General features: G+C 48.4%; 1 protein-coding gene across 1 annotated transcript in view; it reads right to left on the reverse strand.

The window, feature by feature from the left end:
- The window catches only part of DNAH2 (dynein axonemal heavy chain 2), a 3,498,763-nt gene that overhangs the window by 2,017,917 nt on the left and 1,463,196 nt on the right, over positions 1-17,650 (reverse strand). Inside the window, exons 31-32 of the mRNA XM_069646273.1 lie at positions 12,451-12,668; positions 3,905-4,003 (exon numbers count right to left, since the gene is read on the reverse strand). Coding sequence (XP_069502374.1) covers positions 3,905-4,003; positions 12,451-12,668 — 317 coding nt within the window. The remainder of the gene's footprint in view (positions 1-3,904; positions 4,004-12,450; positions 12,669-17,650) is intronic.

Raw genomic sequence — 17,650 nt, forward strand, 5'->3', positions numbered from 1 at the left:
TTATATATAAACAAAAATATTTGCCAACAAGCATGCCACACTCAATCCTCTGTTTCCCCAACCATATAAACCAAAATGGGACGAGGAAGAGTTAGGGCTACCCAGATGGGGTTTATGCAACCACTGACACGACGAAGAGCAGGCAAGGTGGCAAAAGCCCACAGCAGAACCACCATATGTTGTACAGTCAAATAGAGCCAGAGCCAAAGATAAAAAGGGAAGAAGGACTGTATACTTGGTCAGATCCTCCCTGGAGGAACTGCGAGCCGGCTGGAGGCTCAATGCAGAGAACAGGAAAGGCAGATGGAGCCTCGCTGAACACACACTGGATTCCCGTTGCACATGTGGGAGAATTACAGATTCGGGAGAGACCGGGAGTCGGCCACGTGCTCCGACTGAGAAGCACATGCTGAGAGGGAGCAGACCTGGGAACTCTGCAAGGACACGCAGCGACTGCTGGAAGGCATGCGGAAGCCCCTAGCAGGAAGTAGCAGTTCTGCAAAGCCACCCGAGCATGCCGGTAATGCACAAAAGGTACCTGGGTAACCGTACCGGGTGCAAGAGATAAAGGAGAATGAAGGCGGTTGGGGAAGGCTGCCTTGTAACAGTACTTGGGGAAAACTAATAAACAGACATGAGAAACAGTGCCTGGCAGGTTAGTGAACCAGACCTAGGTACAATATGCGGTAAACTGGAGAGAGGGATCTGGGACCAATATAACTTCGGGGAAGCCCTGCAAGAGCAGCACACTAGGGCTGGAACCCATACGAAGTTGGAAAGCCCCACAGAAGCAGCACACTAGGATCTGGGACCCATACGAAGTTGGGGGAGCCCTGCAACCTCAGTACACCAGGGTCTGGGAATCACGCAAAGTCAGGGAAGCCCCGCAAGAATATCACACAGGGGTCAGGGACCCACTTTAATCCGAGAGGCACTCAATAAAGGTGCTGGGGCCCACAAGTAGTCAGGGACTTTCCGAGACAACATAGAGGGGTCTGGGTCCCGCACAAAAAAAAGAGTATCTACACAGCAAGTTGGGGAGATCCTGAGGCAACCCAGAGGGGTGTGAGGCTCACACACGATAGAAAGAGAAGTACGTGAAGTGAAGTTAAGGGATTCGAGGACCCATTGCCAAAAGAAGGGAAATCTACAGTCAAGTCTGGCAGGATATCGAACTAGACTTTTACATTTGTAAACCAGAGAAGGAACAGGGGAAGAGACTCTGCACTGGTACTTGGGAACTGTGTCTTTGTGAAATAAGAAGTAAGAAGTTCTGTCAGGTCTGGCAGGATAGTGAACAAGACTTTAAGTTACATTTGTGAATTGGATAAGGAACAGGGGAAGAGGTTTTTTGTGTGAAATAAGACAGACTGTGAAAGAAAAGAGGAGCGAAGGCAATTCCACATTAATCCTGTTGTGTTTTTGTATATATTTGAAGGAGCATCTAACACCAAGAACTTTTAAGTTAAAGAACAACTTGTATTTTCTAATCAAGAACTGAACATTTGAGTTGGCGTCCAGAACGAGAGACGCCTCCTTTGTGATCAAGAAGACACCCAGTTTTTCCTTAGTTTAGAGTGTAAGGGACGGAAATATGTTTGGACACAGGACTGTGGGCATTTTACTTTATTGGAACACTGACAGAGCCCTGGTAGGTTTTCCTTTTCTTTACTTTTATATATAAACAAAAATATTTGCCAACAAGCATGCCACCACTGTGTTAGCCTCATACATCTGCACCCTTACAGTGGCTAAAGACAAGCTGGTGGCAGAACTTACATTTTTACAAGCACTTTGAGTGTGCACATTCGCGTTTATCGCATCTGGCTACTAAACGTGGCTAGTACCCGCCGTGCCACAAGGTTTTTCGCTTGTTTTTTGGCCTTATTGTTTCTTAACCACCTTCCTGTCTTCTCGGGACAGGTAATCCCTAATATGGTCATGCACTTGGCCAGGAAAACAGATGTTTTCATGGGCTAGTGCATGCCATTTGTGTGTGGACCAAGACGTGGGTGGCACTGTCCGGTTCTATTCCACAACCATGATGCCAGAAGGTCTAGTGTGTATGCACGAGTGAAAACCCCATGGTATCTGATTAAGTGAGTGGTGGAGATCCTCACCATTGGTGGGCTAGTTTGTGCCATGAGCCTGGATTTGGGAAAAGAAGAGAACTCTTGCAGCCAATCCAGCAGATCACTGTTGGAACCAAGTATCCTGTGCAGCCATGCAGCTGAATGAAGACCCGCCGAAGACTCCTGAAGAGGCCAGGCAACATTTCCTGCAATTGCCCCGGTGAAGCCATGCTGGACTACTTGATCTGAGAAGGCCCTCTGCAGTGCTTTCATCCTTGGACTGGTGGGCCAACCAGTCTCAACATCTCTCACGCTCCTGCAGTACTTAGCCCTCAGAATTGTGCTTGGACTACCCGGTTAACCGACCAGCCCTGAATTGGGCTACCGCGCCAGAATAGTCTCTGTTCTGCATTGTCATCCAGTGGTCGCTAGCTCATGCTACAAGTCGCCTTCCTGCCAAGTTTCAGCTTCCTAGGATCAAGGGAGACTGTCCTGGAAGATCTTCTTTGACTGCAACTGGAGAGATGCCTGCTGTGCCCGTGTGCGGTGACTGTCGCCAGAACCAAGAGGCCTGCATCAGTGTCTGCTGCATTTCTTCATCAGAAAGGGTTGCACTCAGCTCCTGGACCCGACTGGAATCCACCTTGCACCTGCCGCTTGTGGTCTTCCTCTACTGGATCCAATGGCGGGAAAACTTACCGCCAGTGACTCCCAGTCAACCTGCCTAGTCACTTGGGAAAATCGGAGGCCATGGGTGAGTGCTCACAATACTTTCAGCTTCCAGCGTCTCCCCTATAATACATTTTAGTTTTTTCCATTCTACCGTTTATTAAATGTTTGTTGTAAAAGCTTTTCTAAAGGATCAGAAAAAAAGTCTTACTTACTGGTAACATTGTTGAGAAGTCCTCTGGAACATTTTTCACTACCACAATAACCTTTCCTACCTTTGTCCCTCTCCTGAAAATAAGCTTCTGTGACATTTGGTCACAAGGCCCCATTCAACATAGGGATTGAACTTATAAAGTTAGGGTATTATTATTGTGAATTGTTTTCCTTACTGCATCATTTCTTACCTTCTTTTAGTTATTTCAGTGAATTGTATGCATTTCCACAAACCTAAGGTGACTGTATACATGTTTGAAAACTGAGTGCTGCGTGATAATATTACCTGCTTGTTTATTTTTTCTAGTGTGTTTTGGGTCTATAATGAATAGAATATATTTGTACTTACCTCTCTAAGCATAATTATTGTATGCTTCACTGTGTGGACTCATTGTGGACCCCTAACCACACTCACTCACTCACTCACTCCACAGACTAAGCCTTGACCACTCTCCACGCTTACCTTGATTGTGTTTGGCTAACCGCTCAGATATCCACTGTTCACTATAACTAAAGTGGCCTCCTGAAATCTACCCACCAGGCCAGATTTTAGAAATCCATCTTAAACGTTTTGCCAGCTATTTCAAATTATCTCTCCAACTGCTCTCAAACATACACAAAGGAAAATCGGCACAGGTAGGATGGTAAGGAAAGCTCCCTATGAGGGAATGACCTGGGAGGACACATTGCTAGAGATCTGTGCTGCTACGTCCTGATCACAACTACCCTGCTAATAGGGATCTGAAATACATTGTAAATCCTGTGATGAGCTCTGACCTATTTAGGTTGCAGTGTACACTCAAAAATCAGAAACTCCACTTTGAGATGTTCAGCCGACAGACAAAGTAGGGGTTCCTATTCCTTGCCATGCCAAATATGAAATAAGAAAAACAACTTGGAGACATTCGCCCATCAACAAAATGCAGTTGACCACAAAGGAGTTTGCTTACCTCCACTGGCCCTTCCAGTAGCACTGGGTGGGTGAACTCCACATACTCTCCCTCAGCAGAGAACATTCCTGCAGCTTCTGACTTATTGCTCACTCCCACCTGGGAAAGATTCAAAATAGGAATATAGTTAAAAAGAGAGAGGATGCATAGCACTTTGGATAAACACTACAAAAAGGGCATTGATTATTATTGTTGATGGTATTTAGCTTATAGTACCTCTAATGGAGGAATCCACCTTTAAGCTACTGTGCCTCTCATTCTCAATAGACGGACATGCAAGAAAACTGCAGAAATACACTCTGTATGCTTTTCACAGTGTCTGGCTCTTTCTAATGGGGTAGTTGAAGACTCTTTATATGGTGTGGGATCCTGCTTTGGAAACTCTGAGGCGATGGCGGTCCCCATGATCACCTATGGCCTGGAAATACATCATTAGTTCATTGGCTATGGCTTCGACTATATCTAGGGAATGCTGTGGAAAAACACTCTGGGTCTCCCGTGTCTGTTATAAGATCAGAATTGGGTCCCACTCTCTAGAAGTACGAGTATAGTGGAAGAGGGTACTCCTGTGCATAAAGTTAACTCGGCTAGGGCGTGGCCAAGCAGCCATGGAGTAGGCTGCACTATCCGTGAGCTCCGTGATCCGACGCGGTGATCCGAAGGAAAAACGCACGCTTTAGCAGAACATTTTAACCTCAGAGCACATGGATAGGCGTGGGAACGGTTCAGGCACAGTCTGAGTGTATCAGCGGACTGCTGAAGATACTGTAGCAGAAGATGCGCTACTTTGTATCGGGAGCCGGCACGGCGAAATGGTAAACAACAAAATGGCGGCGGCAGTGAACAAAGGAATGCTCGGCGAGCAAGTGCCACGGCCCGCAATGATATGGATGGGCAACCCGACGGCGGCTTGAGGACAGCAACTTGCGGTGCCCTGAAGTGAGCAGAGTCGCGCGCGGCCCCGTGACGGATGCCCAGCACTCGAGTCCCGGCGAAAGTGAAAGACCTCGCCCGGGACGAGTAGAGGTGCCGACGGTAGCTTTCTTCCCCCTGCAGTGAGGACCGGGAGGCATGGGAGAGAACGGACACGCGACATTGTAGCGGCGGAGAATGACCGGTCCCGCACTACGAGCCTGACATCTGAGTGAGCGTGTGAATGCCTGGTGTGCACGGCATAACGGGCTGCCGGAAAGCCGGAAAGCACTGGATACTTTGTGTTTTTGAAAGTTGGTAGTAGGCAGGAAAGTTCTGCAGGCTGAGGAACAATTGACAGTAGCAGCTTCCCTGCACGACTAAACTGCTCAGTGAAACACGGGCCGGTAGGCTGCACCACTGGGACACTGCTGGTGTGGAGCGCCATGGGAAACATGGGGGTTCAAATGAGCGCATGCGGCGCATGGAAGAGCCTACCACGGTGAACTGAGGTAATGCAGTAGGCCCCGAAAGCTCCTAGGGCCTGCAGTGTGAGGACATAGGCACTTGTGCAGCCTGGCATCCCGGCACCAGGTGCGAAACTACTGTTGTAGGGGATGCTGTAAGTGTTTGCTGGCCCCGGAAGATAAGCCGTTGCAACAGTGACAGTGGTGTCCAGAGAAAAGACACGGGAGCATTGAGCCAAAGCTGGGCATAACAGCTGTGAATGGTGTGCGGTCTCTTGGACGCAGTGGCACGTCGGATACGTGAGAGGACACAGCCCACTCGGAACTTGGAGCTCAGCATACAGAGGCGAGCGCCAGGGCTCCTCTGGGACGGCTGCCTATACCGGGGGAGGTGCACTGGGGGCGAGCTTACATAGGAAAGCAAGATTGCGCACCGGAGGCCAGTCAACCCGGGTGCATAACGAAGGCTGCAAGATGTCGGGGCGAGGGGCTGTGGGTAAAACCAAGATTAAGCAATCCACGATGGAAGCATTCGCCAAAACACAGCAATCTCCGGCGTCATAGCGTCTAAAGAAGCGGAGGCACCAGGGGAGAGTGCTGCAGCTACTGACAAACATCAGATACTAGCGGCTATAACGGAGCTGCGAGACTCATGGGGGACAGCGATGTCGGACCTGCGCACTTCCCTGGAGGCCAAAATAGACGCAGTGGGCATAGAGTTTACCCTGCTGAGGCAAGACGTCAGGGGGCTGGCGGAGAGAACAAGCAGCTTGGAGAGTGCGGTGAAAATCAACACGGACACTAGCACTAGCAACGTACAAGAGATCCACGTGCTCAAACAACAGGTAGCCAATCTGGAGACTCGGCCGGAGGAGGCTGAAGGGAGAGCGAGGAGGAACAACATTTGTGTGGTGGGCCTGCCGGAAGGAGAGGAAGGACGGGACCCGACGGACTACATCGAGAATCTACTCTTACAAGAAATAGGGGCTGCAGAACTCTTGCAGGGGTTTGCGGTGGAACGTGCGCACAGAGCCCTCATGAGGAAGCCACAACCGGGGGCACCCCCCCCGGCCTATAATAGCGAAAATACTGAATTATAAGGATTGCGAGAAGATTTTCGAATACTTCCGCAAAGGAGGAACCATTGAGAGGGCGTTGTGCGCCATCACGGCATATCCAGACTACACAATGCTGGTCCAAAGGCAGCGATCCAGCTATGTGGCGAACAAAAGAAGGCTGCGTGCGGCGGGGATCAAATATATGCTGCTATATCCTGCGAAACTGAAAGTGATACATAAGAGCAAGATGTTTTTTTCCACACGCCCGAAGAAGTGACGACCTGGCTAGACCTGCAGGGTTGTCCGGAGCAGGAGGCGGATCAAGCGCAAGAGTAACACGATAAGTGGCTGGGGACATTACATGTAGCGTGACAGGATGTGCAATGGGTATCCAGTAGAACTGTGGGGGATGGCTATGGCTAAGGGGTAGTACTGGGTAAGGGTGGCACTGGAAGCAGATCCCATGGACTTGGGCGCATGCAAGGACTTCAATATAGTAAAGTGCATATATATGTGGTAATTGTACAGTTAAGTGTGTAGAGTTTATAGCAATCATGAGCGACAGGATGTGAGCACCCTATCCCCCCATATTAGTCCTAGTAGGCTAGCCAGTAGGGCGGCCTCACCCCGCGGAGCATCGAGTACAGGTGGCAGCCAGAAAAGTGCTAGATGCGGGGGAGCCTGAGATCCAGGGATGGAGCTTGGCAACAGTTGGGGAAGGGGGTGTAGGGGTTAGGTGGGAGAATGGGGGGAGGGAGATGTGGGGAGTTGGGTGTGGTTGGGTGGGATAAGGGGAAGGGAGGGATGTTTGGGGTGTGTGTAGTTAAGGGAAGTTTGAATTGGGATATGAGCCTAAATAGACGAAACCGGGTACGAGTAGTGGATTGCGCGGGTGGGATGGGGGCTGAAATCATAACAAGCCAGGGGGGACCTTAAAATAATTACGTGGAATGTTAGGGGTCTAAACAGTTATTTGAAGAGAAATAAGGTCATGCTATACTTGCGAAGACAAAAGATAGATATTGCGCTATTGCAAGAGACCCATTTGACGAAAGAGAGACTGGGAATGATTAAGAGGAAATGGAAAGGAGTGGTGGTGGGTTCACATACTTAGCTTATGCTAGAGGGGTCCGTATCTGGGTGGCCCCGCATGTCCCCTTTCATGTGTTACAGGAAACTGCTGAAGCGGACGGGAGAATGGTCATACACAGGGGCATGGTAGAGAACAGAGAGATAAGTGTAATCAATACATATGCTCCCAATCTGAATACGGTAATGTATTTCAGAACACCGAGTGTTCACCCTGGTATGTGCATGGGAAGTGCGGTACTCTGGGGGGGGGGGGACTTTAACTGTGTATTAGATCCAAGGGTGGATAGATCAGATCAGAAATGGGAAAAACCTGCCCCGGCGGCACGGGTGTTACAAGCGCTGCTCAATGATTTTGACTTGACTGATGTATGGAGAATGAAGCACTCCCAAGAACAACAGCATTCTCACTATTCGGCCCCGCAACAGCTGTCCACTAGACTAGATTATGTCTTTGCTACGTCAGGCCTAATAACGGAGATGGTGCGGGTGGAATATAAAGCGAGAGTCTTGTCGGACCACTCGCCCTTGGTTGTTAGCTGGCAATATCGCCCTCCAAGGGCAAGGATCCCGACGTGGCGGCTCCGAGCAGAGGCGCTCAAAGATCCTGTGTTTAAAGAAGAGGTAAGGGAGGAGATCATAAATTACTTTGAAGAGAACACGGGCAGTGTAGATTCGGCGTGCATGTTATGGGAGGCCTTTAAAGTAGTGTTGAGAGGCGTGGCAATAGCAAAGTCCCAAAGCCTGCAGGGCGGTGTCCTGGCTGATTTACAAGAGGCTGAGAGGGATTTGGAGAAAGCGCAAAAGGAGGATGGTGATACTGGTTCGAATGCGGAGCGGGTACTTCAACTTCAGCAGACGTGTGGAGAGTATTGGGATAGGTTGTGTAAACTGAATTATAAGAAATACATAGAGCGGCAGCACGCGGGTGGGGGCAAAACAGGACGGCTCCTGGCATGGCTATATAAGAGCGAAACCCCCAGACCCACCATCAGGGCAATAACGAGGGAGGACGGAAGTGTGGCGGATACCCAGGAGGGAGTCAATCAGGAATTTGCCACGTATTACGGAGAACTGTATGGGGATGTTGAGGAGGATATTCAAGAGAGAATAAAGGAAACGCTTGAAGATAGAGGTCTGCCCAGGATAAGTGCTGAAGAGAGGGAAGAGCTGGATGCACCAATCACTAAGGAGGAGCTAGAAGCGGTGGTGAGACAATTGCCAACTAGTAAAACCCCAGGGGCGGAAGGGTTTCCGAGCGAGTTTTATAAAGCATACATGGCGGAGGTGCTCCCTCCGATGCTGAATATGCTAAATGAAGCGTTTGAGGTGGGACAGCTGCCAGAGTCGCTAAGGGAAGCAGTCATAATTCCGCCCCCTAAACCGAATAAGCCTGGGAACAGCTGTGGCTCCTATAGACCGCTATCAATGCTGAATCAAGACAGCAAGATACTAACGGCTGTTTTGGCGGGTAGACTGCGAAGAGTCATAGACAAACTCATACACCCGGATCAGACGGGTTATGTTCCCAACAGGAACATAACTCACAATCACAGGCGACTACATCGATTCGTTGAATGGGCGGGGGATAAGAAGGGTGACATGGCGGTAGTGTCCCTGGATGCGGTAAAGGCCTTTGATTCTGTCAAGTGGCCATGGCTACTGTCGGCTTTGATGGAATATGGGATGGGGCCCGGATATGTAAGATGGGCAAAGATGTTATATAGTGAGCCGCTCGCCAGAGTTAAGACGGGAGCAGTTATTTCAGAGAGATGGAGGTTAGGCAGAGGTGCCAGACAGGGATGCCCATGGTCCCCTATGTTATACATATTGGCATTGGAGCCTTTGGCCATATACCTTAGACAGCAGTACGACACCATAGGCATCGAGGTGGGTGGGGAGCGTCACTTGATCTCTTTATATGCAGACGATATATTGTTGTATCTGAAGTATCCAGAGGAGAATCTCCAGCATATCTTGGAGGTTATAGATCGGTATTAGGGGTTGTCTGGGATAGCTGTGAATCCTCAGAAGTCTGTAATTTTCCTGTTGGGTAACTATAGGGGACTCCCCGTAGACCAGCTGCCGGTGTTGCAAGTTCCTTGGACTGTTGCTACCTTTCGGTACCTTGGGATAGATGTGTATCATACGGTTGAACAAGAACATAAACACAACACGGAGATAGCTGTGGGGAAAATTGAGAAAAGTATGCAATCTTGGGGGAAGCTGCCGCTAGCCATGATGGGGCATAGCGCAATGCTTAAGATGGTGGTTTTGCCTAGGCTCCTGCATTTTTTTGGAAACATTCCACACCTCATACCTGGGAAGTTTTTTGCCAAGCTTAATAGTATATGCAGGGACTTTTTGTAGCAAGGAACCAGGTGCAGGATGGCATTGTGGAAATTGCAAAACATTTATGAAAAAGGGGGGATACGGCTCCCCAACTATGAGGCCTACTATATAGCGAGCCAACTGCAGTACGTGGCTAAATGGCTCTCGGATGAAAGTACCCCCGAATCCAGATTGTTTAGTGCAGACTGTGCCCCATTTTACTTAAAGGAAATGATCTGGTTATCCGAAACAGACATGAAGGGGCGCCCCAAAATGATGTTGCTTGGGTGGAGGATCTGGCGCCGCGCATGCAGGATGATGGAAATCCCGGCTCCGTGCTCCCCGCAGATACTGCTGGTGGCGCTAGTTAAAAGAGATGAGCAACTGCAGAAGAGGATTAGAACCCACAGGGAATCAGCGGGGTTGGCAACGGTGGGAGATGTTTGGCGGGAGGGAGCCATCATAAGTTGGGAGAAGTTGGGTGAGGAAACAGGTCTACACGTAGGTCAATATATTACATATCATAGATTAGTGTGGGAAATTAAGAGGGCTTGCCCCGAAACTATACTCGAAGCAGAGCCGGATGGTATCATGGACACTATATATGATATTACAGAGGGAGGGCACGAGATTTCAAGATTGGATGATATGCTGATGCTTAAGATTGGTAAAGAACCAGTACAACTTCGATTAGATTGGGAAACTGAGGTGGGGGCCCCGATGGAAGATGGGATGTGGGAGCGGGCTTTATGGTATCATCAGAAGGTGTTGAGAAATGCTAGGTTGAAACAAATACAATTATATATTACGCATAGGGCGTACATGACGCCCCTGAGGATATCAAGTTTTAAAAATGCAGGCAGACAAGCATGTCCCAAGTGCAATGAAGAACAGGCAGACATGACACACATGTTTTGGTCCTGCCCTGTGGTTGGGCGCTTCTGGAGCGAGATAGCGGCGAAACTGGCGGATAAAGGAGTTACACTGGTGGTAGAGTCAGCCTGGGCCTGCCTATTGGGGGGGTTCCTAGATCGCAAAAACTGAAGCACGTTAACAAACTGAAGGACTTGGCATACGTGCTGGCTAAGAGGAGGATTGCCATGGGGTGGAAGGCTTGTCATAAACCGCAGGTGGAGATATGGTGGAAGGAATTGCAAAAGTGGCCGGAAGCAGAGACTATGGTATGGCAGGAGTCCAGTATGATGGGAGGGGGAGAAGAGGTGGGAACCCTGTTGGCTTGGAAATCATTGATATCGGAATTGTTTGGAACGATGCCAGATTTGGCGGATTCCAATGGAGAACGTACCCCACCGCGCAGCGCAAACACAGAGTAAACAGACTTGATGGGCTCGTAGGGGGAGTGGGTTTGGGGATTGGAGATCAAATTGCATACTGTACACATTCAAAACTGTATTAAGGTATTTTGTATTGTATATTTGGTCTGTATTGTTTGTTGGTTAAAATATAATAAAAACGTTTTAAAATAAAAAAAAAAAGTTAACTCGGCCTCAACGAAGCTGGGGCTGGAACATTTAGACCAAGGTAGGTTGGAAAGTGAAAGTCTATTGGTGCAACATTGTAGAGATCATGCAACATTGTAGAGCTCAGTTGCAGCAGGCCTCTAGTAGCATCGAAGAGGTATCCTTCAACCCTAAACTGGCAAGAAAAACAAAATCTTCAACCTCAACTGGATTAAGACTGCAGAAAAACGGTATAATTATAAATACTAAAAAAAACGAATCCGGGAAAATAGGAAACTAGGAAGCTGTGCTATGTGCCTATTATTGTATCTTCCTTCATGGTTTTTTGCCAGAATATGTATGCAGTTTTGCCTAAATCTTCTGCCAACTAGGGAAAATAGATTACGCTGGAAAGACATGGGGGATGCAACATGTCTGCAACACGCATGCAGAATCAGTGAAGCACTTATTGTGTGGAGGTGTTGAATTGTTACTATGGAGAGACAGCATAAGACTGAACCCCTGAGACCGGAGATGGGACCGTTTTGATCAGGATTAGTGTTCAAAATCATTACCAATTGCACTGCTTTGTTATCTGCATCAGTTGGTTTTCTTTTAGATGCGCATATGATTTAAAAAAAATAGTATGCATTGATTGTATTTATGATATGTTGTTTATTATTGTAAGTAAACAAGTGGTGTTAAGGTCTATTCACGTAGACCAGAAACACAAATAAATCAATAAAATAAATAAAAAAGTAGGCATATTCCAGAGAAACCAATTGGCAATGCTGCAAAGTGTGCCATGGTGATTGTTACTATTGATGTACAATCCGTACATGTGCACACAGTCTAGGCCACTCTCACTGCACTGCAACCCAGGATACATCCGGTGTCTGTGCTTTTACCCATGCATGCAGTAAATCATCAGCATGAGGGTGAAACAGGCTGACTGCATTGATGGGCAAGTGGTCAGGCTCTTCCACCCTCCTTCTCCATTCTTTTTGTGTCATTATCCTTTGATGGATATTGTTGATTTACTACGTGGCATATAACACGCTCTGAAAGTGAAAAAACATTCTTGTAAAAATGTGTTTTCTATCTTTTTCCGGACGATTGAAAATCTGGACACAAAAGGTTCTCTATCTGTGCGGTGTGCTGGAAATATTCATTCGATTACTGGAAATAAACAACCCCATTTAGTTTGACTACCTGTCTTGTGTAACTACCTTCTGTATCTTGAGCGACTTGATGTTGTCAAAGCATTTCTTGAGATGGGGCTGCACGGCCTCTGGATTGCGTGCCTGTCCGAGGATCTCGAGGAGGTCATCATTGGACAGGAAGTAGAAGCGAGGGAAGATATGCCGTTTGGTCTCCAGGTACATGTCCAAGGACTTCTGGATACCCTCCAGAACTGTATTCATGGCCCCCAGCTTATCCAGGAGGCCTAAGGGCGAGAGGAAAAATAGGGAAGAAAGTTAGCACAAGAAAGTGATTCTGGTAAAAACCAAAGAAGTGTTAAAACAATCAAGGTTGCTCTAGGTACTAAATAATTTCAGATATATGTTTTGGGCATTCTCTAATTTGATGTTACCGGTGTGCTAATACCAGAGTATAGAAACTCGTAAAACAGATTGGGTGGCTGACTCAGACAACTCCTCTGAATTTAGTGCAGTTTTCTCATTCTCTGAGTGGAAAGAAACCAAGGCAGGGTTGAGGTAATGGATGGCTGGTTATATAAAGTAAGGGACTGAAGGCCTGCGAGTGTACCAGTTACGATAGTGCGTAGCATGTTTATTCTTGGGATCCACCCTTCAGTCCTACAATTTTCTTGTGGAAATATCTTTTTATTGATGTTTTATCACAGACGTGGCACATGACATTACAGTATCTGAAAAGCTTGAAGCCAATCAGTAAAGATGAAAACAGTGCCCTCTGAAATCCAGTGGGGGCATAGTCTCCAGGGTTGCATACCACACGCACAGTGTTTTAAATAGTCCAACTTTGCTAATCAAAATCTGTAAACATTATCAGGTACCTGACACCTCTTCCCTCCCACATCCGTTGGGTTAGAGAAAGCTAAGTCACTGCGATGGAGTGAGGCGGCACTGTCACAATACAGGTCTGGTGGACCTAGTGGCGGGATGCATGGTTGCTTGTCAGGGTGCGTTACACTGGGAGATTATTCATGGATGCTTGGATCATGTGAGTATCACGTGTTGGGTATGACCCCGTTCTTATGCAGTCAATAGTATTCCATGAACGGCAACCATTCCATATCAATGTGTGCATGCGACTCCAATAATATTGCTGTTAGGATTTCCATCTCATATTTCGTGTGATTTGGCTAGCCATTCCCGTCGTGTGAGAAAGCGGTTTCTCTTCTAATGAAGGGTGACAAACTCTGGCTGCTAAGAGCAGGTTTTCTCTGCAATAATAATTATGACAATAACAAGAAGTCACCCCCTTGTCCCTCAATGCTGAACAATACCAGTAATGGTGATAGTTCTCTGCTGATGTTATCAATGCCCTTGATCCAAGCCAGAACCTCCTTTCAACAGCGTAGTGCTGACAGACATTCCCACCACAAAAGCCAGTATGTGATGGTCGCGCCACAGTTTCTCCAAAACAGGTGGCTAACATTGGGATACATCTTAGAGAGCTTCTGAGGAGTTAGATGCCATCTGAAAACAAGCCTACTATTGTGCATTTTATATTGCATCGCAATGGTGGAGGACCAGACCGCCTTCTAAATGGTTTGCCATATGTCTGTACCCTCTGGAAGATGCAGGTCAGCGGTCCACTGCTATTGGGTGTTCGGTACAGTTATGGGGCCCCTGGTTATGAGGGAGATGAACAAGTTACTTCTTATCTTGTAACGTTCTTTCGACGGAATGTTCCTCCGACGTATTCCTCATCTTTGATGATACGTTTCCAGCTTGCTGGCCTCGGAATTTTTTTCTGTAGAGGGCGCTGCGCGTCGACGTCTGCCGAGTCGATGTCCCTCGACGGCCACCGTATCGGCGCCGACGTCACCATGCCCATAAATAGCCACGCGCTGCGTCCGTTGCTCAGTTCCGTTTTGTAGCATACGAAAAGTCATGCCTGAATTGGTTATTGACCTTGAAGGAGCGTAAGCTGCAACCACAAGGGAAGTATCACTGCGGGGATGGATGGGAGGGGCGATAAGGAATACGTCGGAGGAACATCCCGTCGAAAGAACGTTACAAGGTAAGAAGTAACTTGTTCTTCAAAGGGATTGTGTCCTCTGACGTATTCCTTATCTTTGATAGACTCCCATAGCAGTGGCATGTAATTGGAGGTGGGAGTGAGAATGTTATGTATCCCTTTAGGGATGGACCGAATGTAATACGGCCTTGCCAAATCTGGTCTCTTGAGTAGTGGAGGAATCCAGATGGTAACATTTTGTGAATGTATGTGCGGACGACCATGTGGCAGCCCCATATATGTCTCGGACCGGTACCCCTCTTTGGAGAGACGAAGAGGCTGCGATACCCCTGGTTGAATGAGCCCTGAGATTTTGGGGTGGCTCTTTCCCTGCCAGTTTGTAACATTCCAGAATGGCCAAAATAATCCACCTGGAGATGGTTTGTTTTGTTATGGGTAGTCCCAACTTGTGACCTGAGGATCCTACAAACAGTTGGTCTGCTTGCCTGATCCTTGCCATTCTGCTGATATAAAAGCTGAGAGCTCGCCTTGGGTCCACAGCCTATGTAGCCTTTCCTCCTCTTTCCCCGGATGGGGAGGGGGGTAGAACGAAGGTAAGGTCATTTTCTGAGTAATATGAAATTCAGAAACCACCTTTGGGAGGAAATTAGGCTTCACCTGTAGGACAACTTTGTCCTTGTGGAAAATTGTATGTGGGGGTTTACAGGAGAGATCTTGTAGCTCGCTCACCCTCCTAGCAGATGGTAGTGCTACTAATAGGACAGTTTTAAGCGTGAGAAATCTCAGCAAACAAGAGTGAAGTGGTTCGAATGGAGTGCCCATTAGGAAGTTTAAGACTAAATTTAAGTCCCCATAAGGGAACCTGGAATGGTTTTGGAGGATAAACATTAGTTAATCCCTTGAGAAATTGTACCACTAGAGGAAGTTTGAAATACGATGGTTCCTCCGCAGTGCGCTTGAAGATAGAAAGCACTGCGAGATAGCCTTTTACAGTGACAACTTGAAGGCCTGAGTTTGCCAAGTAGAGTAGAAACGATAACACCGTTGGTGTACCACATGAAAAAGGGTCGATATTCTCTTCCCTACACCAGCTGCAAAATTTGTTCCAACGGCAGCGGTATAAAGACTTTGTTGCTGGCCTTCTGGCCGAAAGCAACACCTCCATAAAGTCATCAGGGAGATCCCAATCCTTGTACCTCACCCTTTCAGAAGCCAGGCGTGAAGGTTGAGGGTTCTGGTGTCTGGATGGAGAACCTGATCTCCCTTCTGCGAGAGAAGATTCTCTTTGAGTGGAAGACGGATTGGAGGACAGATGGACATATCTAGAAGGTCCGGGTACCACGTTCTGCTGGCCCAATCCGGGGCAATTAGGATCATGGTTTTCCGGAATCTTCTCAACCTCCTGATCATTTGAGGAATAACAGGGACTGGTGGGAACGCGTAAAGGAGTGGAAACTCCCAGTCCACTACGAACGCGTCTCCTAGAGCTCCTCTCGGGGGAAATTCCCTTGAACAGAACAGATCGCACTTCCTGTTGGTGCTTGTGGCGAACAGATCCACCTGAGGGGTTCCACAAAGGGCGAAGATCTCTTGAAGGACTTCCTGAGCTAGCTCCCACTCGTGGGAGACTGTGCTCTGCCTGCTCAGAGCGTCCGCTGTCAAGTTCTTCTCTCCGGCTAGGTGGACTGCCGATAGAGAGATTCCTTCTTGGATTGCCCAAAACCAGAGCTGCATCGCCTCTCTGCACAGTGGCAGTGATCCTACGCCTCCTCTTTTGTTGAGGTAGTGCATGGCCACCGTGTTGTCCGTCATTATCAGGACATTTCTCCCCTGTACTGATGGCAGGAAAGCTTTCAGCGCTAGTCTGATCGCTCTCAGCTCCAATAGGTTAATGTGTAGTCTGGTCTCCGATGGAGACCAACGTCCGCTGATGGTCAAGTCGTTGGCATGGGCTCCCCACCCCGTGAGTGAGGCGTCTGTGACTAATGTTATCTCCGGCCATGGTTGCCAAAACAGTTCTCCTTCCAAGATGTTCTCTGGATAGGCCCACCATTGAAGGTCGCGGGCTACCTTGTCCGGACTCCTGAGGAGATCTGTCATTCTCCCTGAGAATTGCGACCACTGACTTCTCAGTGCCCACTGAAGAGATCTCATTCTCAGGCGAGCCTCTGACACAAGGAAGGTGCAGGATGCCATGAGGCCTAGCAACCTCAAAAAGTTGAAGGCTGGGAGACGTTGGGCATTTTGAAACTTGGTGACCATCTGTAGAATATCTTGAGCCCTCACCTCTGGTGGCAAGGCTTTTCCCAGGGAAGTGTCCAGGGCCGCTCCAATGAACTGGAGTCTCTGTGATGGTATCATCTGTGACTTCTTTAAATTGAGGGAGAAGCCCAGTTTGTGAAGGAAGTGGCAGACATAATCTAACTGGGTCTGGGCCTGTTTTGAAGATACAGCCCTGATCAGCGAATCGTCCAGGTAGGGGTAGACGTGGATCCCTTCCCTCCGTAGACTCGCCGCCACTACCGACATCAGCTTGGTGAAGACCCTCGGGGCGGAGGTCAGCCCAAATGGCAGAACTCGAAATTGATAATGAGAGTCGCCAATTGCGAACCTCAGGTATTTCCTGTGTTTGAGATGGAGTGGCACATGGAAATAAGCATCCTGAAGGTCCAGAGATACCAGCCAGTCCTGGAGCTGGAGGGCCTGAAGGATCTGAGAGAGAGTTACCATCTTGAACTTGTCCTTCCTGAGGAACTTGTTCAATTCTCGTAAGTTCAGGATGGGTCTCAGTCCTCCGTCCTTCTTTGGTATGAGAAAGTAGGGGGGAGTACCAGCCCTTGTTCCTCTCCGCTACAGGTACCGGTTCTATGGCACCTTTCTCTAGCAGGTCTATAATTTCCTGCAAGAGGAGCGGATCTGGAACTTTTAGAGAGCTGTTCCCCGGTGGATGACTCTGAGGGATGTGTAGAAAGGGTAGGCAGTAACCCTGGGCAACTGTCTCCAATGCCCAAGCATCTGACGTTATAGCCTGCCATTCCGTCAGATGGTGAGTTAACCTGCCCCCTACAGGTGTATTGTGTGGAAAGGCCTCAGAGTGGTTTGGGGGCAGCTGATGCAGAAGCCGAGGGTAAAGAGGCACCTGCTGCTGCTGCGGCCTTAGTACCTTTGACCCGTCCACCTCGGGTGGATCTCCTTTGGCCTCTTTGAGCCGGCTGTCCTCTGCCTTTCCCGAATGCGGAA

This window comes from Ambystoma mexicanum, chromosome 1p (genome assembly GCF_040938575.1).
Source record: "Ambystoma mexicanum isolate Mex_15411 chromosome 1p, UKY_AmexF1_1, whole genome shotgun sequence".
NCBI classification, from domain to species: domain Eukaryota; kingdom Metazoa; phylum Chordata; class Amphibia; order Caudata; family Ambystomatidae; genus Ambystoma; species Ambystoma mexicanum.